General features: G+C 43.0%; 2 protein-coding genes across 4 annotated transcripts; one reads left to right on the plus strand and one right to left on the minus strand.

The window, feature by feature from the left end:
* The first annotated feature begins 58 nt into the window (after positions 1-58).
* On the plus strand, positions 59-22218 carry opn4xa (opsin 4xa). Of its 3 annotated transcripts, none has more exons than XM_037265595.1 (16): positions 59-570; positions 1321-1421; positions 8116-8316; positions 9595-9791; positions 10678-10826; positions 14119-14210; positions 17450-17557; positions 18862-18997; positions 19903-20036; positions 20125-20328; positions 20396-20567; positions 20793-20954; positions 21035-21142; positions 21230-21407; positions 21525-21643; positions 21730-22218. In XM_037265595.1, the coding sequence occupies exons 8-15, from the start codon at positions 18864-18866 to the stop codon at positions 21633-21635; spliced, it is 1203 nt and encodes a 400-aa protein (XP_037121490.1). In that variant the 5' UTR covers positions 59-570; positions 1321-1421; positions 8116-8316; positions 9595-9791; positions 10678-10826; positions 14119-14210; positions 17450-17557; positions 18862-18863; the 3' UTR covers positions 21636-21643; positions 21730-22218. The 3 variants fall into 3 exon arrangements, with proteins under 3 accessions (XP_037121490.1, XP_037121491.1, XP_037121492.1); XM_037265596.1 differs by having other exon boundaries at positions 21789-22218; XM_037265597.1 differs by having other exon boundaries at positions 21528-21643; positions 21789-22218.
* Positions 2294-7259, minus strand: gdnfa (glial cell derived neurotrophic factor a). The gene is made up of 3 exons (XM_037265598.1): positions 6833-7259; positions 5852-6079; positions 2294-3765 (listed from the first exon to the last, which is right to left on the minus strand). The coding sequence occupies exons 2-3, from the start codon at positions 6051-6053 to the stop codon at positions 3236-3238; spliced, it is 732 nt and encodes a 243-aa protein (XP_037121493.1). The 5' UTR covers positions 6054-6079; positions 6833-7259; the 3' UTR covers positions 2294-3235.
* Positions 22219-23013: the final 795 nt, after the last annotated feature.

The following is a 23013-nucleotide window of genomic DNA, read 5'->3' on the forward strand; positions in this document are numbered from 1 at the left end:
TCGTTAAAGCTGACGTCAGTAAATCATTTACAAGCTATTTTTTTTCCTGGTCTATTAAAATGTGCACCACAAGTTTGCGTATGCCATGCAATATATTCACCAACAACACCCTGTATGATTGGGCACTTTGTATTTGGTGGTTTGACTGCAACTCGCTCCTCTGAGAACAGTTCAAGAATGTAAGCTAAGTAGTACTTAATGAGGCTTTTTAGGTTTCCCTCACAGATAAAGTCAATTCATCGATCCCAAGTACATCAGTAAATATGTATGCCAGCGTTTCCGATGAACCGAAAGGATGCTGAGGAATCATCATTTCCCCAATTTGAGTCCAGCGACATTTATTCCACCTCCAAAAATTTAAACTAAATTTTTTGGTAAGAATTTTTCACGTCTTCCCCATTAACATCTTTGGAAACTAACATATTTTAAATATGTTATTATGCTCTGAAGTTGTTTTTTTTTATTACTAACAATTACTAAAACCTTTTTAGCCATATAGAAAAAGAAAAAATATGCGCTTCATGACTCATCAGAAATGACTTCAAGCTAATCCCTTTGGGCAGACATAAGGTAAGTTTCATATTTTTTGTTTTTGGGGGGTGTCATGTTTTTCAGAAAAATACTTTTTAATTGTTTTTTTGTTCATTCAATGGCTAATTTTTCTCTTGACCAGTTAACAAAGCAGCTAACAGAGGTGACATGTATTATGACCAAAAATTCACATTGACATTTATTTGTAACTTGATACTAAAACAAAACTTGGTCAGGTGCATCCAACAGCTACATCGAAATATTTTTGAAAGAATACCACCAAGCTATATGTGATAAGTTGCGTTATCAGAATGTACTGTACATGATTGTTTTTACTCCATAGAAACAAAAGTCTTGAGCCCCCTGACTCACGTTTGTGTTTACTGTACGACCCTGGCGAGCGGGTGGGCCGATGGGTGGGCTGGCGTTCAGGAATGCGGCTCAGGAAAGGGAGGTGGGGGGGGCTGCTTTCGCATCAACTCCCATCCTCAATTTTACATTGAACTGCTATAAACACACAGCGAAGCAAATTAGCACCATGTGTCAACATACGTCACGGCTCAAAGTCAGAGAGACACGCGTGTAGAAAGACATTTTTATTCTGTAAAAAGTTTTATAAAATGAATATTGTACAAAAATAAAGTTTGCAGAGAGCTTTGGTTCTGGAACACGGGATGACAGAAAGTGGATCTTTTAACACCGAGGACTCTTGCACGTCTTTACTTTCCCTTTAACAGGCCTCATTTCAGCTGATTTGCTCCCCCTTTTGCATCCGATTCCCAATTCTAGGTCCTCCTCGGGGTCCTAACGTACATAGAAAATGGATGATGTTTTGCCATAACATGGACGTAATACTGCACATCAACTCTGACACAAGTAGCAACCCGACCGTAAGTGTGACAAACTCTTCACCAGACAGCTAGTAAACAAAGAAACGCAGGTTAACACTTGAGCTTGTGCTTTTTATAGCAGGGGTCCTCAAACTAAATAATAATTTGTAACAATTTTTTTTTTTGAAATAGCCTAACTTCACATTCACAAACATAAGACCATTAAAACCAAATTTACCACATAAATTCCATCATGACATTTTCTTCAACGATTCTGATTACATTTAAGGCTACACGTGATACTTGTGTTTAATTAGTGTTTGAGAACCCCTGGTATGAAGAAGCAGGACACAAGGGGGGGGGGGGGCTTCTGGGAAGTCTCCATAGTTATCTGGAAAGCAAACAGGGAAGATGATCCAATTGATGAGGTATGCTGTGATAAAAGCAACCTTTTTCTCCCCCCCTTCTTGTGTTTGGCCTAAATTCATTTCCATGTTGTGGATTTGCGCGTGTGTGTGTTGTGGGGGGGATTACACGCTGTAAAGCTGCCTTGCTAGTTGCCGGGTGGGCACAGATACCTTGGTCCCTAATCCGTGGAAACGTCAAGACCCTCCCCGAGGACTCTTTGTTCCACTTGAAACGCTCGACTCTCAGCTCTGCCCTTATCCGGGATATTGCTATTCCCCCTAACTGAACATGTTATCACGTGTAGAAACCACGCCCCCCCCCCCCCCACCCTTGCGTCTTATTTAAAGGTTTTTGCTTTTGTTGGAACGTCACTTTGACGCTGACAGCCGTACAGTAGCGAGCGTCTCCCTTAAAACTGCCTCAGCCGGCGGGGGATGTTTGCTTAAGACTCGTGTTAAAGGGGGATCACTTTCAAATCCTCTTTTCAGAGTAGAGGAGTGGAGGGGGGGGAGACGAGAAGTTTTTGTTTTTTTTACGACTCCTTGTAAACATGCAACCAGTGGACAGGACTGTGAAGACAAAAAAAAAAAAAAAAAGATTGCCATTGGCTTCTTTTGGTCCCGAGTCTCTAGCCACTTTCTGCAAAATTGGTACATCAGAGACGTAAAAGAAGACAGGACACGGAAAAAAAAAATGATTTGATGTGTGAAAAGGAATTTTGACTCCACAGTTCGAGATGTTTCCACTTGGTCACGTGCCAAATCATCAGTCTTGCATCCAAAGTAAAGACAAACAAAAAGTAAAAAACAAAACAAACAAAAACCATTTCTGACCATCTGTCTTTTGGTCCCGAGTCTTTCTCCCCTTTCTTGCAGAATTTCCGTCAAACTGGTAAAAGATAGAACAATCCTCGGATAAGTCTGCAAATTAGTGGTCATTTCTGATACTACCCTCAGAGGATGGGAACATTTGCGGGTTGATTTTTGACGAGAAGCAGCAACGGGGGTAAAAATATGACAAATTCATGGCTAGTCTCATCTAAATGTAACTTGTTTTCGGGGGGAGTTTGAAAGGAGGAAGCTTCCAGAATGTACATGAACATCATGACAGCGTCCAAACCAAGCGTCTCAATAAATAAAGACAACATCTTGTGTCCTAAGTGAAATAAATAACAATAAGTTAATTCCATCTTAATAAATATACCTCTTACACACAAGCGTATACATACATTTATAGATACTGTATATTTAGAGAGAGATTTATATACAGTACGTCTAAATATTCATATGATGGTGTGTGGAGTCTGCTGAATCCTGTTGAGTCCGAAAGAGTCCTCACCAAACAAAGAAAGAAAGGGTTAATCCTGGGAGGCTTTCCAGATGAAAGAAACTTTTTTTTTTTAGAAAAACAGAAAAATGAGGAAATGTAACAGTATTTTCTTTGTTAGCTCCATCGTTGAACGTGTCTTACACACAAGCGCACCTCTTGGCCGAGTGTTTCTTAAGCGTGTGGTAGACCACGTTATCGTCCAAGAAGGACAAGTCGTCGTCGAAGGCGACCGGCCGGCAACAGGTGCGAGAGGGCACGTCCCTGTCCAGCTTGTTGCCGTGGCTGAGGTTACTGAGGATCTTGTCGTAGTTGGTCTCGGCTTCGGCGCAGGGTCCGCTGCAGTAGCGGAAGATCAGCTCCTCTTTGGTCTGGTAGCCCAGACCCAAGTCCGTCACGTTGAGGTGGACCTCCTTTAGGAGGCAGCCTCGGCCGGGACGGGCCGATGTCCTCCCCCTACCCCGTTCGCCTCGCCCCGCTTTGCCTCTGGTCCCACCGCCTCTGCTCCGGCCTCGTTTCCTCTCGCCTCGTGTGTTTGCCGCCCCCCTCTGTCTTTGCTCCCGCTCCCTCGGGCCCCGGGACTCGGAGGATCGTCGCAATCTGCCGATAGTTGCCTTAATGAAGTCCATGACATCGTCAAACTGCTCTGAATAAGGACTCGTTACATCATCTGCAAGACACAGAGAACATGGGAATGCTGATTTTGAACAGATCACTGGTTCTCAATTTTAAAGTACCGCCTTAAAAAAAAATACTCCACCAAAGGAAGAAATCAGATGCACAAATGTGGGGCCTGAAAACGCCAAAAATCTGTTAGGATGCATTGAGCGTGTCGCTAAAAAAAACAGAACAAGTAAAAGAACTCTTGTTCTCAAGCTGTGTTCATGTTGTGAACGACTAAATGTTCACCTATACCCCAGCTGCTTCCTATTTCCTAACAAAACACGTGAAACCGAGCTAGCATATTAGCTTGCGCCGTAACGCTACCGAGGGACATCTGCCGCTGTTTTGTTTGGTGCCCTCTTCAAAGGTCCCGACACCAGGAACTGATGTGTGAATAATTTAGAAGGAAGAGCACGATCACACGGGGAAAACATCTGCTGATGCGGAGCAAGTCCAAAAAGCTTTTTGGCATCTGCGCACCGCACGTTGCGTCTGTTTCACGCCAATAACACAAGCATCCGCACCTCCCGCTAAATCGTCTATGGAGACGACGTTGTTCTCCTATGAAACAATTAGTCCAACATTCCTGCCGTGTCAAGGCACGTCGGTTTTATTTACATAGCGCCAATTCCCCAAAAAACACTTTGTACGTAAACACGAGAGAATATTCGATTGAGATGATGAGAGAACAATGGGCGCAACAACCAACGTATCAACTACCGTAATAACCCCACGATGACAGGCGTCGGTGTCGGGCTGTGAGGTTTGGCAGGCGACGGTGTGGTTAGGTGTCATCGGACTTTGCTTGCACATGTTGTGCGTCACCTGATCTCCCCCGCGCTCGACTGCTAATTGAATCCAAGTGGGTCTAGCTGTTTCTAGACCATACCGGTAACTCTTGTTTTCCCTTTAATTTCGGGTGTAGCGCAATTCCAAAACCGTGAATCCCAGCATTTATCCACTTAATTTGGAAAGCTGCTGGGAATGTTTTTTTCTGCTCAAACTGCTCTGACTGTTGGTCCCACAGGAGTGAAAACTGTGAAGTGGGTCACTTGTGGTGTAAATGCCATCTTAAGACTGACGGGCAGCGTGCACCTGCCGCCAGCAAGCACAGTACAACCGCTTGCGCAAGTTGTGCTGCAACTAATCAGTAGCACACAAGCGCTATCGGAGCCACAATGCTTCCATTTCAACATTGTTTTTTTTCTCCACATTTTTGTTAGAAATAAAATGTAGAAAAAAAATCAGTTTTTTTCCTCTGAGTTAAAAAAAACCGATATCGCCGATTAAATCGGTGATGCCTGAAAAAAAAAAAAAGCAACAGTCCAATGTTTATTTGTGCAGTCTGTAAAATAGGTCGGTTTACATGACTGTAGTAGCGTTAATATTACACGGGTGATGTCAACCTGGCGCAAACAAAAGTTAAGGTAGCAGGTTGAAGCTTAGCTCCAAATGTTCCATTCCCTTTCCACTTCTTGGCCCCCATCCCACCTCCCGAGTGAAGACGATCCAGTGTCACGCAATTCCAAACAAACTAAAATTCCTGCCCAGTGTGGCTGTTAAACGCACACATAAACAAAACGCTTCAAACTTTCCATTCCTGGCCGACGCGCTTTCGTTGGAGCGGCGAAAAGCGCGCCATTTATTTCTAACTTCAGGCGGCGGCGGCAAATGTAAACAGCGGAAGAGAGGCCAAGTGTTTGGCAAGCGTCGTCCACGCTCATGGTTTGGTTCATGAGACGCGCCTGTTTTGACACAAGGGTGATGTAACGCGTAATAAAACACAAATGACATACCTGCTGCGTGATAAGTTTCTGACGGCCACTCTCCACCAAACTGATAACGGTGGGAAATCCTTAAGACTCGGCCTAAGAACTAACCAGGAACCCTTTGACACCTGTTTGCGTTGTTGACCCAAATGGAATCCTTTTTTGGTTCGTTTTTACAATAAGTCTAAATTTAGAACACTAAGGAATACTTTAAAACCTCAGACAGTTTCGTCTGTCCATTGGCTAGCCAGCAGTCTACTTTGCATTTCATGGAGGATTACATAATACACACAAGTGTGGTGCAGACGTTAGTGGAAAGCTTACATTGATCCTCCTTGGAGATCTCCTGCAGGTTGCTCTCAGCACTGCGCATCATCAAGTTGGCCCCCTGGTCCTCAGCGGACTGGTGTAGTGAATCAGAGTAGAACAAGGTCCTCTTGGCTGGCTGGGTGTTTTGGTAAAGGGGCCGGGTAGCGACAGAGCTCAGGAGCAACAAACACATGGCCGCCACATCCCATAAATTCATTTTAGACTCAGTTCCTCTGAGGAGAGCTGGAATAAACAGGAGGGGAGAGATCAAACATGTGACATCCTGTCAGAAGTCAACAAGCCACCAAGTCCCAGGTAGAACGTGTGTACAGAATACAAGTTGTGTAGTATTACATGTGCAGATTACATCTATTGTAAACACTTCAAATAATTTATGCGTTCATCCAAGATAATTGCACCCAATTAAGGGAGTGTTGCAATTTGAATTTTGGCACAAAAGGCAAATTACGTGCATCGTCCTGCCCTGGCCGCCCTATGACGAGTCTTGACAACATTTTAAGTTTATACGCTAAAATGAGTAGGAATGGCAACGTGTAGTTTAAATACAAGCAATAAAAAGTGTGTTCATGGCAGGGCTTGTAAATATACGGCCCGCAGGCCAAAAGTGTCCCGACAGCGATTATCTGGGATTATGGGAGAAAATATCCAATTTCATTTCATATGTCTGAAAATGTATGATTGTTTGTGCATCTCTCTATGCCCGCAAGCGACATATACTGTCGTGACAAACAGAACTGCATGTTAAATATGCAATAATTGTGTGTTCAACCTGTTGCCAATCAGATAATTGACCAAGTTTTCACCCTTAAATTCATTTGAGAAATCTTGTAAAGTAGATTTCATTTTCAAAGTCCAATTCCGAAAATGTGACTTGAAGTTTTGTGGCTTTAATGATTGCACGATGGCAAAACTTAATGTTATCTATATTAGTTCTGATGTTATGATTTACATAACTAGGCTGCGTTTGATACTCACCTTAAAGATGGTCCATGCAGACCTGCACCTCGCTGCGATTAAAATCCAAGCGTCATGCGTTGTCCTCATGTGCATCCAAAACGATAAAAAAAAAAAAATCCCCACTTGTTAGCGCGACAGTTTATGTCCACTGGTGGAAAAATACCCCAAATGTCACACAGCTCCAGAACGTGTGCGCACTTTGGACCTCGTTGATCAATGAAACAAGCTGCTCCACGCTGGGAATCCAAAAGTGGCAACCTCCCACTCCACGGGTGGAAAAGACGCGCAAATAGTTCGTTTCCCCCCCGTCTTGTCTCGACCCGCCGTCACATCCCGCGTGCAGAAAAGATCGGCGAGGGTCGTGCGGTCTCCATATCCACGCGTCGGTTTGTCGTCCTCATCGCGCAGCCGAGCAGCGCCGAGCCGCGCTCCGCGGGCACTCCGGAGGCATTTATAGTCGGCGCGCGCTCGGTGTCCGCCCCTCAGGGAGTAAAAGCGCACTGACATGCGCGCAAATACACACACACACTAGACATGGTTATAGTCTAATACACTTTTCCCTTTGAAATGAGTCCGTTCCAGAACCCCCCCCCCCCCCCCCCCCCCCCCTTAATAACAACGCATTTGGGTAACATTTATTTTTACAAGACAAATATGTGCCTTGAGATACGAGCTCTTCATTTTTTTCTGCTTTGACATGTTGGGAGTGAACTCAACTAAACTCATGTCACACCCCAATTAAATAGTAGTTTGGCAGATAATAGTAACTTGTAGTTTAGCTACCCCCCCTCACCAGAGCCCCCTGTTTGCAGCTTTCAGATATCTGGGGGATTATGTCACACATCCCCATGTCCTTGGATTTGGATGTCAGTATGGGGAATGTGATCTGGGCATGATTGGAACCTCATCACTAGCATCGAGTTCCCCTTCTGCGTGGCTTCTTGCTGTTGGCTAAATGCAATGTTTAAGATGATGTAAATATGCAGCTTTTTAAAGTTGCATGCTTGCCAACTGTGCTGCATTTCATTTTAAAAATTGGTTGGGGCACAAACAGTTTTGGGGGGTGCGGCAAGACATAGCATAATAAAAAGAGAGAAAAGTGCCATCTGGAAGGATTTTAACCTTCATGATTTTTTTTTAGTTACTCAGGAGCAATGATTGTCCAGTGATTCAGGATCACTCGGGGCGTTTTAAATAATCCCAAAGTGTCAGAAATTACGGTACTTATTTTTGGGTGAAGTTGTGACTCCGCACACCTAATGATCATCAAACCAATCAAATCTATGTGTGTATCTTTCCAGGTACACTTTAGGCTTCCATTCAAGTCACCCAAAGACGTCTTGTTGGCACGCTGGTGTGAATCCAAAAACATCAACACTACAATTACACAAAAGTTCCACCTGCCTAAAAAGCTCAGACTCCTTTCGCTGCCAGGATGAGCCTTCCTGTTAAGGCATGTTTTTCCTTACGGGATCCCGACGTGCCGTGCCCTCTTCATAAAGGTCTGTGTGGTGATGAGCCAAATGCTCATTGTATGAATTCCACGCTGTCAAGTTCGCACACGGCTGCATTCAAACAAATGACGGCGCTTATTTTCTACGTATCGTGTACTTGTAATTTGCCTTGCAGGGCTTCTACCATTTTTGTTCCCATGCTAATTGTTTTGCAAAATTGCTGCAAATGACGCATCGTAGCTTCTTCCAGTTAACGCTTGACCCAAATCATGTACTAAACGTCCCAGAGACAACGGTATGCTGTTGCGCAACAACGTTGTCAAAGCATGTAAGACACCTGTACTATTTGTAAGACATCTTAACAATTACAATAGCCTATTAATATTCCCGCCCAAAACAGTTCTCAGGTGTCTTCATGACATGTCCCATTGAAAATGGAAGGGAAAATGTGGCCCTTAATATTTTCGCACTTTTGGATAACCCCCATTGATGCGATGATGTCACTCGCCTTTGACGTGTCACTCTTATTATAGGGGCGTACGCACAGAGGCTACATTGTCTGTCTCAATGTAGAAGAGTCACCAAGAAGTCCCCTTTGGTTTGTGACTCGCCCATATGTCATATGAGACCCTCTGGTGCAGATGAGACCCTCGGACCACAAGGTCGTTTAACATGAACTCATCCGAGGCAGCGGAAGTGTGACTAAAAGAAAAAGCATGACTTAAGATGCTTCAAACATCATGTGGTCATCAACTTAGAGCCCAGACATGTAACAATATGTACAAGAATGCATTGCTAGATTTTTTTTTTTCCCCTTGGCAGTATATAGGAAGCTGTGTGTGCCTATGCATGGCGAGTTATGTCACCAGGCACGCACATAAAACAGGCGAGCAGGAAGTCCAGTCAGCTGGTCCATTATTGGCACATGTCATAGTTCAGAGGTGGCAATGCGCCAGATGCCCGAGCCATTGTGGCACTCAGGTTGGCGCCGCGCTTCTATCTGTTTCGCTCATTGCTCAGACCTTTCAGCCGCGGCTTCTCAGATTGTATGCTTGCAAAAATACACACTTGTGTCTGTGTGTGTAAATGAGCTCACTTGGTACTATCAAAGTTCAGAGGGACTATGACGCGGGTAAAAATAGCACAGAGGAAGTAAGGTGAAATCTCTTACACACCGATACTAAAAGCATCGAGGGAGGATCGAAATGAGACCCTCATTAAGTCCAATGTCAATCGGGTTCCCACATACCGATATTTAATATCGGAAGCGATTTTTGCTCTTGTTCTCTTTTGAGTGACAATATGCTTTCACATGACTTCCTGCAGGGCGTGTGAAGAACTCTATTGGTCAAGGATGAATTATCACCCCAGCAGTGACTGTGACTTTGTTAATCTCTCTCCCACGGACCACTGGCTTCCACGGCCGTCACAATAGAAATAAAGTCAAGATTCCTTTTCCTTCATCGGGACAGAAGAGAAATGGTTCCAAATGATGCACTCCGTGGGGAAAATTGAAGAAGAAGGTATGGAGTTACCCCCATTGCTTGCACTCTATTGGGAAAGACGTTTTAGGAGATTTGAATCCCCCCCCCCTGCTCTCTCCCCGAGGTGGCACGGTGTCAGACTTTGTGCCGGCTTTATCGTGTTTAGTGTTCAAAGAGCGGCTGCCTACTGTCTTACTAAACAAATAGTAACCCTCAAAAGATGAAAAGCACCTCCGGGTGGAAGTGAGGTCGCGTTTTATTTAAGTGTCTCATTTTACGGATTTGGACTGAGCTATTTATATTATAACCTTTGCCAGTGACCATTTTGCAATAAGGGAAAGAAGGGCAGTGCCCCATGAGAACCAGCAGATGGCACTGTTGTGAATATTTTTTTTCATCTATTTTAAATATTACGATACATACAGTGGTGTCTTGAGTCATCATCAACTCGCCTTTCCCCCCATTAAAATGATTAGGAATATCATTAATTAATTCCAGGCAAAATACAAACATTATTGTAATGTGTATTTCAAAAAAAGCACTCTAATATTGCAGTTTATGAAATTCAGGGCCAGACCGATATGGATTCTCTTGAGGCCAATGCCGATTCAGATATTTATTGGGATAAAATTCTCATAACCGATTAATAGATTAAAAATTAGAGATTAAATTAAAAGATTCAAAAAATATATATATTTAATGGATTCAATAATGTCCGTTTTTTTGGACCTGCTAATTGTGCTAATTGTGACAAAAAATGGAGACTTTATTTTTAAGAACTAATCCCGGTCTATTGAATCGGCTGAACGATCAAACAGTACCAGCAGATGACACATTTGAAAAGACACTTGTTAATTTCTCTCAAAATTTCTATTCAGATAGTTCTTAACAAAGATACTTATTGTGTTTCTTTCTCTTCTTATAGTTTCAACAAAAAATTAATCGCTGCTCCGTCCCCAACGTAACAAGGTCACTCGGACGCGAGAAGCAAGCGAGAACGATGTCTTTGCGAGCCAACGTCCCGGAGTGACAGCGGCGAGGCTCAGATCCAGTTCCCCGTCCTAATCCCGCCTGGTATGTGTTGAGAGCGCTCGCTTCCACCGGAGGCCCATAAATCATCATTTTCTCTGCCGTACCGCGAACGTCCAACCCGGCGACAGAAACACAATGCTATACTCGTGTTCTTCGTTCGTCTCGCGCGAATGCGACGCGACACACGTACATATTGGCACCTCCTGCAAACGGGCCTGTGAGAAAGAGTATATGCACACGCGGCTGGTAATACAAGAGCGTATCACGTCGCGGAGTTGATCAGAGCAGCATGACCGCATTGTCGCCAAATCACGTCATGTTGTCACCTTGGAGCCCGTTCCCAGAAGGAGCTATTGATATCGTCACCACGACATCTCTGACTAGCGTTTACCTCTACACTGATGAGGTTTGTCTGCAGCGATGACACAAAAAATCCAGTTTTAGAGAATTTCATTTCCCTTCACTGTCATAATATGACGTCTAAATACGTCTAAAAACAATACTCGCTCGTATTCAAAGAATGGAAAGTAAAACGCAGCGACAGCCTTGAACTTTGCTTCCTGTACAGGGTGTTACAAGCGACTTAGAATAACAGACAATTGCACTTAATGCCACAATAATCTAATCAGTTGGCTCGGGAGTGGAGGTCACGGGAAACTCCACTTCCAAGGTCAGAGAAATTAGTGATAGCTACCGGTTGTATAAGTGCGTCCCCGGATTGGGTCTTACTGTATTTAGGCAGCTGTGGTGGTGTTGATTTATAAAAAATAAAATAAAAAAAAGCCAATTAAATATATCTTTGGCGTCATGTTCAAAACAAACAACTTCCTGCATGAGCTAAAAATAGAAAATGTAGGTGTGCCATCTGGAGCGAGGGTGAGTCATCAGGTGTAAAATGCTGATTAATAAATCATAATCGGGCTTTATCGTTTCCATCCGGACCGTCGAGCCGGTGTTTATTTATTAATCTCTAAAGGCGTTCAACCCTACGGGCGACACTGACATGTAGCAAACAATGAAGTGAGTCACGTTGAGCCCTTTTCAATAGTTGTTGTGAGTCCACCTGATAGTTCAAGGATCTGAATACATCAACTGAGGTCGTAGGTCCTGGTTCGGGTGTCGGAATGTTGAATGGCTCCGGGCATACTGTCAACCCGCTCGGTCTGTGTTTGGAAAATGTTGGTCAAACATATTTGAAAGGTTGACGGCTTGACCAAAAGTACAGTTTTCCTCCACTGTAACAAGATCCAAGACGCGTCGCCGGCATTTTAAGCTCTCGAACGCAGAGTGCGGCTGTCTGCGAGTTGGCTCCAGGTTAGGATGCTGCGTTCAGGTTCAGGTTACCGATTGTTGGCATGTGCCGGTTTGTGAGCAGAATGGCCTTGGTTGACATGTTCAAACAGCTGTGGAACAACAACCCGCCCAGCTTTGTGGACAAATGGATAGAACAGACAGATATGTAGCTGCCAGAGTATATTTTTGTATTGAACCGAATTCTCATTTGGACTTTAGGAACCAAAGAAAAAACGCGCGGGTGGTGGTATTCCTGGTGAGCAGCGATATATCTTGATAGTTCGACAAATAACATCAGTACCTTGTTTTTACAAGTCAACCCCATCAATCACGCATTCCTCCATAGAGTTTTTTCTGCTGTTAAAAAAATAAAACGATACCTGGGGTGCAGAGGGCAAAGCTTCGGAGAAAGACGACTGATCGTATTTCCAACACATTTCACAATCTTTGTACCTGCTGCAAGTGTACAACAAAGAGGTGTCAAAATTGAAACGAGATCGGCCTGTGCGACCAAACTGCTCGGAGCCATCGGTTCTGGGCAGAGAAAAGACCTGTAAACCCCCACCGCCAACCCCCCGCGGCCCCCCACAGCAGATGGGAGCTTTTTGGTTACGGCCGCAGGGGAGCGTCGAGACCCCAAGACGACGAGCGCGACCACAAAAAAGCTGGCAGACGCGGCCGGACCGTGAAACATGTCCCACGAGGCGGAGGAGGCTTTCACTCACCTGGCCTTTGGTGTGTCCTCATGTTACCGGGCTCGGGCTGAGCCTCCGCCCAGTCCGCCTGCTCGCCATTGTTCCAGGCCTGCATGTGCAGACAATGAAGACGAGAGCGGGGGGCCGGGCGAAGGGAGTGAGCCACGTTTCGGAGCTTATTGTTGCCCGTGTATCTTTTTACCAACGCGGTTAAATTGAGCAATGACGGCAGCCATCAAAGGTCGCCGATACGATCGTTGCGCTCGGCGGCCGACTCGCTGCAGACGTGCACTACATCATGTCGACGATGAAAAGACGCACCTGAAGACCTCTCTCTGAATGCCGCACCTGTGCCTCCAACGTCTGTCACCATCTGTCTTATTCAGGCTTATAAAGGCCCATCTCCACATTTCAGAATTTGAATGATAAACTTTTATGGGGGGTTTGCACGAGCGCGTGAGAATGTATGTGAGAGCGTATGTGTGTGAGAAAGTGTTTCAACCCCGGCCAAAGTCCTAACACAGCCCAGATGTTCTTAAACTCAAAATAAGCAAGGTCTGAATGCAGTTGAGATTCCTGGGTCACAAAGACATAAGCGTAATCCGTCACTTGGCATTGCGACCATAACGGGACGCCGGCGGATTAAAGAGGATCAAAGTGGAACCTCACTCCAAGCAGAGCGTCAAAGACGTCGAACAATTATAGCATGCGGAGGCAAATGCATTCCTACTGGCTGTTTTTAAGAAACGTAAACAAGCAGATGAGGACGTAAACAAATGTGTAACTTAAACCGCGTGCAGGAAAAAGGCCGCCACCCGAACTACCTTGCTGCAATCTCTTCATTTCCGGCGACAACTGTATTGCGGAAAAAAAACCCACAGTTGTAAATGTCTTAAAATGATGTGAATAAATTAACGTATTTTCCCCATTAAAATGACCAAAAGTAGACGTAGAGCTTGTTGCCAGTCAGATCAGTCAGAGGTGCTTTAAGATCAAGAAGAGCCCCCCCACACCAACCCTACTGTGATACGGCAAAACTTTAGGTTGTGGTGGGTCACAGACAGCCTCGTGGTCACACACCAGCTGCTGAACTCCCCATGGGGAGATATAGTCAATCAGCAAAAACCTCATAGACCACTAGAGGGCGTTAAACATCCACGGCAAAACAAAGAGGCTCATGAAAAGCTGTCTCCCAGGAACAAAAAGAACTATGTCGACCTCTGGTGGACTATTTAATTATTTTTCTTGATGACCTTAAAAAAAAAAAAAACAGACAAAAAGTACTGGTGGTCTAAATAAGGATTATTTTAAGTGGGACAAATTGGCTATTTTTTATTTGTATACAGATATTGTCTGGAGTTCCTGCCCATGATGCAAGCGGCATTCATTTGCAGTCTGGCAGAGGGATGAAAAAAAGAAAACTACATCAAAGCAAAAGGTAAGAACATATCCATTGAACTTTATTGGCTAATTTGTGTCCTTTATTGAAAAACCTCCAATACTGCACACTATGAAGCCTGCCTGTGAATGCGCGTTATAGAAGCTTTATATAAAAGGCCACTGCTTGACACCGACACTTGAGGACACGGCAGCGTTGACGGAGTCGTTTCGGTACAAAAAAGCGAAACAATAGCTACCGCCTTTGTGGAAAACAGGAAGAGGATGTGGATGGGGGAAGCACTAAGATGCTTCCAAGCACAGTTGAGTCATGAAGCATCAAGCATTCATAGACCTTGTAAACATATGCAAACATATTCAAGTTACATCAAACAATTACAGGAAAACTCAAGTCAAAAGTTCGCGTAAATGTTTTTAAGTGAGAGGACGGACATGCGGAGTGATTATTGATCCACTTGCCATGAGACATCGTGTTACTCTTGTTGCATCATGTTGTACAAGTAAGATATGTTTTTGTCAAATAATATTGCAATGTGTCACTCAGCTCTTGCTCACCTCATTTGCCCCTGGTCATTGTTCACACTTTTAACACCCTCCTTAGACTTGGCTGGAAAATAGAGAGTAAAGTCATAAGAAGTAGACCAGGCTTTTTGAAACAATTAAGACTTCCTTAAGCTCCAATAATATTTCCGGAGAAAGCTTTGCTACAAGGCGTGAGTGGAACCCCTCTGGGAGACGTAAACAGATCGAGGTCACCATGCAGCCAAGATCTCAACACATACAAAGCGCTAACTACCATATATAAAAAAATAAAAATAAAAAAAACTTGCGCCATATTTGTGTTGATCGGCAATTAACTCATAATTTTTTTTCTGTGCAATTCAGGTATTTTGTCCTACTACTCAACATTGTGGAACAAAGTACAGATTTTAATGCTATAAGGATGAGCTTTACTAATAATCACACAACCTCACTAGGTTTAACTAAAGCTCCGCTAAATCTATACGTACTTGCACGGTGCGGTGAGCTTGATTTAATAACAAAATGGCTGATCGGACGTGCCATTAGATAATACATTGCTCGTAACGGGCTGGGCCAGGTAGGTCCCGGTTGCCATGCAACGCTATCGAGGACAAGCGGGATTGGACAGTGTTGTTTCAGTGACATTTATAGTGTTTTTTTTTTTATTATTTCTTCACTCCTAACACCTCTTAAAGCACACGGACCAGTACAACCATGCATTCGTTATGTCCCCTTTCCACACCCCCTGAGGAAACGCAAAGGTGACAGACCATGTTGGCGTTAATTGGCCGGTTGATGGTCATGTTGTGAGGCTGCCTCGGTCGGGAGTGGAAACCTACAGATTCCTGTTCAGTACGTTCGACACCAATTTTGTTTTTGTCTCCAAACTCATGACATGTAAGATTTGAGCCAGATAAATTCTAGTCTTATTCATGAAAAACATCCTCGAGTTCTTCACTTTAAAGTTAAAGCCACATTCTCCTCACTGCTCATGTTTTGTACCCGAGCGCCGGATATGAAAATGTCTTTAAAGCAAGCCAGAAGCTGACAAAGCATTCTTTGTCGACATTTCATACAAACAACAAATGCGCTTGGTGCACATGAGTATCAGCTGGGTATCACACTGACAGTCACCATTATTGATTAAAAAAGAAAAAAAATGTAGCTCTTAATTTCCTGTGATGCAACATGATGTAATCAAGTGGTTTAAAAGTAACGTGTGCAAGTGTATCGACCCGTGTGAAAAGAAAGTCCATTTTCTAATTCAGTGCATCTATTCGGCCTTCTTGGAACAAGGGAGGGGCATTCTAAGAAATGACCTTGATCAATCAATGATAGGAAAAAACATTTTCGTGTTCATTATTGCGTACAGATGAAAGTATCAAATCTGTAATTCTCTCCAACAATTATCTACCAAATTTTATTTTTGCTTAAAGAAAGTTAGTGAACCTGAACTTCTTCAAAGATTAACAATAAATCCAGAACAATGGAATGGACGATGTATTAACCTATGTAGCCTCCTTAAGACTGAAAAATAATCCACGATAAACAAATTGGTATTGGATTTTTTTTTTTTTTTTTTTTAAACAAAATTTAACCAGACTCGGCATCGAAAAAGAGAAAGGTAAAGGCCAAGAGGTTCAGCCGTCTGCTCAGTTGTGCGTGAGCCGATTAGCACAGGGACCAAAGCTTTTATCTGAGTGCTTTTCTCGGGATTCTTCTTACACACGGCTAAACGTGAACAAATCTGATACTATGGATGAGCTTTGTCCCTTTCCACCAGAGATTCCGCAATTCTCAAAGCACCTGACTGAGACACAGCATCGTCCATCTCACCCATTGAAAGCTGTTATGAGGCATTTCATGACAAAACTAGAAATCCATTTGTTTTGTTTTGATATGAGCCAGCATTCAAATGATTTTTTGTTTTTTGAGTTGACTTGTCACAACAAGCAGCTGTTTTTATAAAAAAAAGGCTTTAAGTTTACTGTCAAATTAACAAAGCAAAAGAGTGTTTAAGACAACCAAACTGCTAGCTTAAAGCTAACATAGAATAGAAAATACCATTAACATGCTGAAATTTGATTGAAATTTGGTTGAAAAAAAATTGTGATAACTAATTGGATGATTATTAAAAAATATATATAATATGTAAATAATTGGTTGTTTTAGTTCCTTAATGCGTGTACTGTTAAATGTAAAACAATTTTTTATTTTTCATGAATCAATGTTTCTTGATAAAAAGAGCTCTTTGTTTGCTGAGATAGTTGCCGCGAGGGTGGGCAGTGAACAACTGCCATCCTCTCCACCCATCAGACACAAGACAAGGTTGTGATAATCATGCCCAAAGTCATTTTTTTTATCAGGAGACATTTAAGGCATAACAATATTTGAGGGTCAAAATATGACATTATTGCTGCAATCAGTTTTCTTACAAGTGAGCCGACTATCTTTTAATAGTCACTTTTTGAAATCAGATAATACTTTATAGTCTGATTAATCAAGCTAATGCGTTTCTCTCTTTCGATTTTACTTATTACTAGTATATAATAACATTTGAAAAATCTCAACCTCTTTCCACTTTTGCAAGTTAATAGATGTGTGTTGCCACGCACGCAAACACACTCAGAAAACCACACACTGGCTTGATCAATGCATGGTGCCAAAAGTGAGCTGTGTGTGATGGGTTGCCAGCGGGGGGGGATGGTCAATGTGCTGCTGCTTGTTTTCTGTCAGTGTATTTTCATATTCTCTCAGTGTGCAGCAGCTTACCGATGCTTCACTGTCTGACTTGAATCTCCCACTTGGGGATCGGAGAGGTGCGCACACAGCGGACAGACACAAGATTCTTTGCACAAAAATAAGGTATAGTCACTTTTTTTATTACAGCATGAACTTATTTTACACATTTTTCAATTACATACTACATGGTTTCTTCAAGCTAATTATAGCAAAAAACAAATTTCACCAAGACAGTTATTGAAGAAGAATGATACTGAAAAAACTGTGCAATGACACTTTATACTTAGATGTAAACATACATATACCAGTGTGAATATCTAAAGTTTTCTTATAAGTCCCAAAATTAAACAATCAAAGAAATAGAAGATAAACAGTAATTTATTTTCTGATGTATTTAAATTTTTCACCACTTTTTTATTTATTATTTTGTCATTGCCATATGACAATTAAAACGACCTGTAGAGTAAGAAAGTCTCTTTCCGTTGACGCGCATTTGCTCGGGCAGACATGCGCTCGCTTTCTGCGTCTCGTGTGCCAGTCTAATAAGTGGAAGGAAGAGGTGAGTGAGAATTCGTCTGACGCACGAGCCTTCACTGAGCACAGCGGGGAAGGGGGGTGGGGTGAGAGTGGTGGGCTCTCGGTTTGACCATGAGATGCTGCGTGTGCACGTGCATGCGCTGGCGGGAAGTAAATACTCACAGTTCAAGTGACCAAAGTCACCTTATAAAAGTCTGTACTGTTTTTGCCACCTTTTAAAAATTTGACCAAATTTTGTTTGATGTTGTCTAATAACATTATGGGAACACTGATGATATTGTGTAAAGCGGCGCTTGTGCACTCACCGTCCATCAGATTAACAAAACCTGGAAATCCTTTTATAATCAGCCCCTCCAGCAGCGAATTGTCCTCACGGAAAAGCGACCTCCTTTTTTCATCATCACAAAAGTCTTGATTTAATTGCCTCTTTGGTAAATGTGTTGGAGGCAGCGTAGCGTTGGATAACGATGACTGATTGAAGACTTGCAGTGCCTGCATATCCGGCCCATCGGTAATTGTCATGGTTTGTTTCTACTTGAGTTGATTTGGACTACGAATGTTTGTTTTTGTTCGTGTCCTAGATGTGACCCTTTGAAAACGCATCAATTCAACTAAGTCTTCCTTTCCTGTTTAAGTGGCAGTGAATAAAACAGGCAGCCGTTTGGCTGACAATGAAAAAATCTTTCATACTGTTGATGTTTACTCTTAAATTAAACGTAACAACCGGCAGCATTGCTTTGAAAGGTCCGCTTAGCTTATCGGTAACAAACACTGCAAAGCACCCTAGACGAGCTAATGGCTAACATCGGTGTTTTACTGTTAAGTCTGTTTGGACACAAACAGTGGCGCAACACACATAGAGTGACATTTTATTTGTGTGTTTGCTACAGAAATGGACCGACAACACAGCTTCTATCGGCAAGTGGACGTTCAGGACCACGTCCACTACATCGTCGCCTTTTTTGTCCTCGTAATCGGGACAGTGGGTGTGACCGGAAATGCCTTGGTCATGTATGCGTTTTTCTGGTAAGAATCTTTTGCTTTGCTTATCTGCAAAAATCCACAATTAGCTGACTCCCATTCAAATGTATTTTTTAAAAAAATATTAAATATCAGTTTAAAAAAGTCAACTGTATATCTCTTACATAAACAGTCTGGAACGTACCAATACAAAAGATTAGCCTGATTTAATAAAATCTTTATTTTATATTTTCGAAACAAAAAAAAAAGTGTTCTTGAATGTCACAAGCTCAGACACAATGGCCTCAGCAGAGGCTGGCGGGCATTCAATACCAGGAAGCAACCGAGTGGTTTGCCAGCTGCGCTGCATAAATCGATAAAAAATACACACTCCATTTTTATATGCAGTCAATTTTTATAATTACTCACTCCGCTCGGCTCGAGGTGTGTTCAATGATCACTCACACAGTGGGGCGTCTAAGAAGTACATAGAAAAACTCTTTGAATGCGTCAAACAGCAATGGCTAGTATGTGAGCACATTGCAGGGGGCGTGGAAACATTTGATCATTTGATCAATAACCTCTTTTGAGTCTTAAGTGTTTCATTGAAGCTCTGATGACTGATGGAAAGAAAATTGCTGTGTAGGGTTTCAGGGTTTTCTTCCTGATGTTTGAATAATGTTTATAGAGAACATATTCAAAGTTGCAAGGCCATATAATTGACTTTTAGGTATTTAGCAATCCCCCCAAATTGCGTGCGTGGCAAATTTCTCATGATGGAGAAATCATGAGCACTAGAGCAACACTAATACACCAATCAATACTAAATCTGTTTTTAAAAGCAACTGACATATTGACTCGGACCGAAAAGGCGTTAGCTAACGCTAAAACGACAGAGGCTCTCTCCACTCTTTGCTTTCTTAAAACTCCATATAATGTCCTCTTTAAAATGAGACGATTTGTTGTTTCAGTAACAAGAAGCTACGCACTCCTCCCAACTTTTTCATCATGAACCTGGCAGTCAGCGACTTTCTCATGGCCATCACTCAGTCGCCCATCTTCTTTGTCAACTCCCTCTACAAGGGCTGGATATTTGGGGAAATGGGTAAGTGCCTGTTTATCGCTAGCTAGCGAGGTCTACCTAGCAAGAAAGAAGTTTGACATGATTGCATTTAGAAATGCTGTCTTCCCAGGTTGTAAAATCTACGCCTTTTGCGGGGCCTTATTCGGAATCACGTCCATGATCAACCTTCTGGCCATCTCTATGGATCGTTACATCGTCATCACCAAGCCTCTGCGGGCCTTACGATGGACCTCAAAGCGACGCACTTGCTTCATCATTGGTCTGGTGTGGCTGTACTCTTTGGCTTGGAGCCTCGCACCGCTTCTCGGGTGGAGTACGTAACTGATTTACTCAAATTCTCTTCTAATAAAAACTTACACTCTACCACGTTTGTCTCTAAGGTTCTTACATACCAGAAGGCCTGATGACCTCATGCACGTGGGACTACGTGACGTCGACGCCCGCCAATAAAAGCTACACCCTGATGCTGTGCTGCTTTGTCTTCTTCATCCCACTGGGCATCATATCTTACTGCTATCTGTGCATGTTCCTCGCTACTCGCCATGCCAGCAGGTATGTGTTTTGCAAACAATCTTTTTCTATTGAAATGAATGGGAATGCCATTAATCCGTTCTAAAAAAGAAAAAAAAAACTCAATGTTTGTATAATGTTTGCTCTTTCATATCTTTATACACATGAAGCTAGTATCTTAAATTTATGTTCAGAAAAAAAAGTGAGGCTCATAGCCTCTCTCGAAAAACTCGAAAGTCAGTTCAGCAGCCTCTTCTGTCCTGCCAGGGAAGTGGAAAAGTTGGGTTCTCAGGTGAGGAAGTCAACGCTGATTCAGCAGCAGACTATCAAGTCCGAGTGGAAGTTGGCCAAGATTGCCTTTGTCGTGATCATCGTCTTTGTACTGTCCTGGTCACCCTACGCGTGTGTCACCCTCATTGCCTGGGCAGGGTAAATATGCCACGCACACAAAAAAAAACTTTAATAACTGGCAAAGTACAGGTTCTGACGTGCAAAAAAAAAAAATTCAGATATGCAAATGTCCTGAACCCCTACTCCAAAGCCGTGCCGGCGGTTATTGCCAAGGCCTCGGCCATCTACAACCCTTTCATCTATGCCATCATTCACTCTAAATACAGGTGAGAGCGCCATCTTCAGAAAATCAAGTAATATGAGCTTGAAACTGATACAAAGCCTTTGTCTGACTAATCACTTTGCTTCAACAGGAACACTCTTGCCGAAAAAGTCCCCTGTCTACACTTCCTAGCCCAGCCCCCCCGGAGGGACATCATGGCAATGTCACATAGCCAGTCCTCCTTCAGGGACTCGGTGCTGAGCAGACAATCATCCGTCTCCAAAAACAAGTTTCTACAGGTTTCCTCATCCTTATCCACAATAGACACTGTGAGTCTTCATGACCCTGTCAAAATAGGAAAGCAGCACTTGTCAGTCTGGGAACTTGTAATTCACAAAATTCTGCTTATAAATGTGTCCACCCCATCCCATCGCATTCCCATGCAGCAGGTTTGCAGTGATGTGGAGCTGGATCCAATGAACCAGAACCTTTCTCTGAGATCCCGCTATTCCGTTGGAGCGCTAAAGGATCACAGCCAGGACAAAAGACCACAATGATCGCGCAGGTAAAGCCACATCATCAATTGTGGGTTAAAACGATTGTCATGTCAAGCACAAAATTGCAAATCAAGATTTCCACTGAAATTCTATAACATATCCTAGAGCCAAGCGCACTCCAAATGCGTGACCTGAGTCGTGGTCCCGCTCCAGACTCGGTGGAGGAAAAGGGAAGCGGAGCACGAGGACCTGGTCTTCTACAAGAGACATGAACCAAAGAGGGCCACAGCAAGCCCAGGGCGAAAGGAGAAGTGGAAGTCCTCTCCAGCCACTATCGGTGGCAGAGGTGTTGGACTGTGTGGGGAAAAAAGATGCAATCATTACTAGATTAATAATATCTAGTCTGGATTGTTAAAGTCAAGTCTTGGAGTAAGTCGACTGTTTTTTTTTCCCTCACCAACATAAACTTGGAAGACTAGTTTCCTCAAATAGTGAGCGCCACTGTAAAAGAAGCTGCAAATCTAAATGCGAGTGAAAGCATAGACAATCAAATGCACATAGATATGCCACATTAAAGGTGTCAAATACGATAAGCGCAATAATGGTCAATACAATTTCATAGTGCCATCATATTAAATGTAAATCCAGCCATTGAAGCCCTCTTTCCTTTCCAGCTGGTGCTTTTACGACAATTTATACCACCGTGTGTCGCTGTAGACATCTTTATCACAGCTCGGTAGGTGTCTACTACGTAACAAAGCTACTAGACAATAATTTGCTCCATTGCATCCAATTGGTTTCAAATTAGTGACAAATTCCATTGTGGTCACTGCAAATTGAATACAAATCCTATTTTAAATGGGGCCGATTGACATTTGTTATTGAACACTCTATGCGCTCCATGCAGCCTTACGTAAAGAACTGTTACACTTCAGCGGTTCGATAGCTTTGCACTAAGGGAATTTGCAGCTGGCTCAGCTTCCCATCAAGTTATTACCATATATTGACATGGCTCACATGCATCTGAAATCAGATGACTGCAGCCTCAGGCAAACATGTCATCTAATGTACTGTACTGAGTCTGTGTAAGCTTTACAAGCCTTTCAGCACAGACACAACTTTTGATAAAATGTCATGGCATGGCTACAAGGAATTTATATTCATTTCCGCCAGCTGCATTCTTGCTAGATCTGAATTTCATCTTTTTAAAGAGCAACATAAAACCGGCCGAATCCTATTACTGCCTGCAATTTGTGGGGTGACCACCGGAGGGCACACCTACACTTCCCTCTGAGAACATCCTGTTGTCTTAAATCCAAATAAACGCAAAAGCCAAATATAATGTATTTGTTGTGAGTAAGACAGTGGAAGACAGTTTGCCGTCATAAACATCATGTGACGGCATGACGGCACAAAGCCTTGTGTCCCCAACTGAACA

This window comes from Syngnathus acus, chromosome 12 (genome assembly GCF_901709675.1).
Source record: "Syngnathus acus chromosome 12, fSynAcu1.2, whole genome shotgun sequence".
In the NCBI taxonomy this organism is placed as follows: Eukaryota; Metazoa; Chordata; class Actinopteri; order Syngnathiformes; family Syngnathidae; genus Syngnathus; species Syngnathus acus.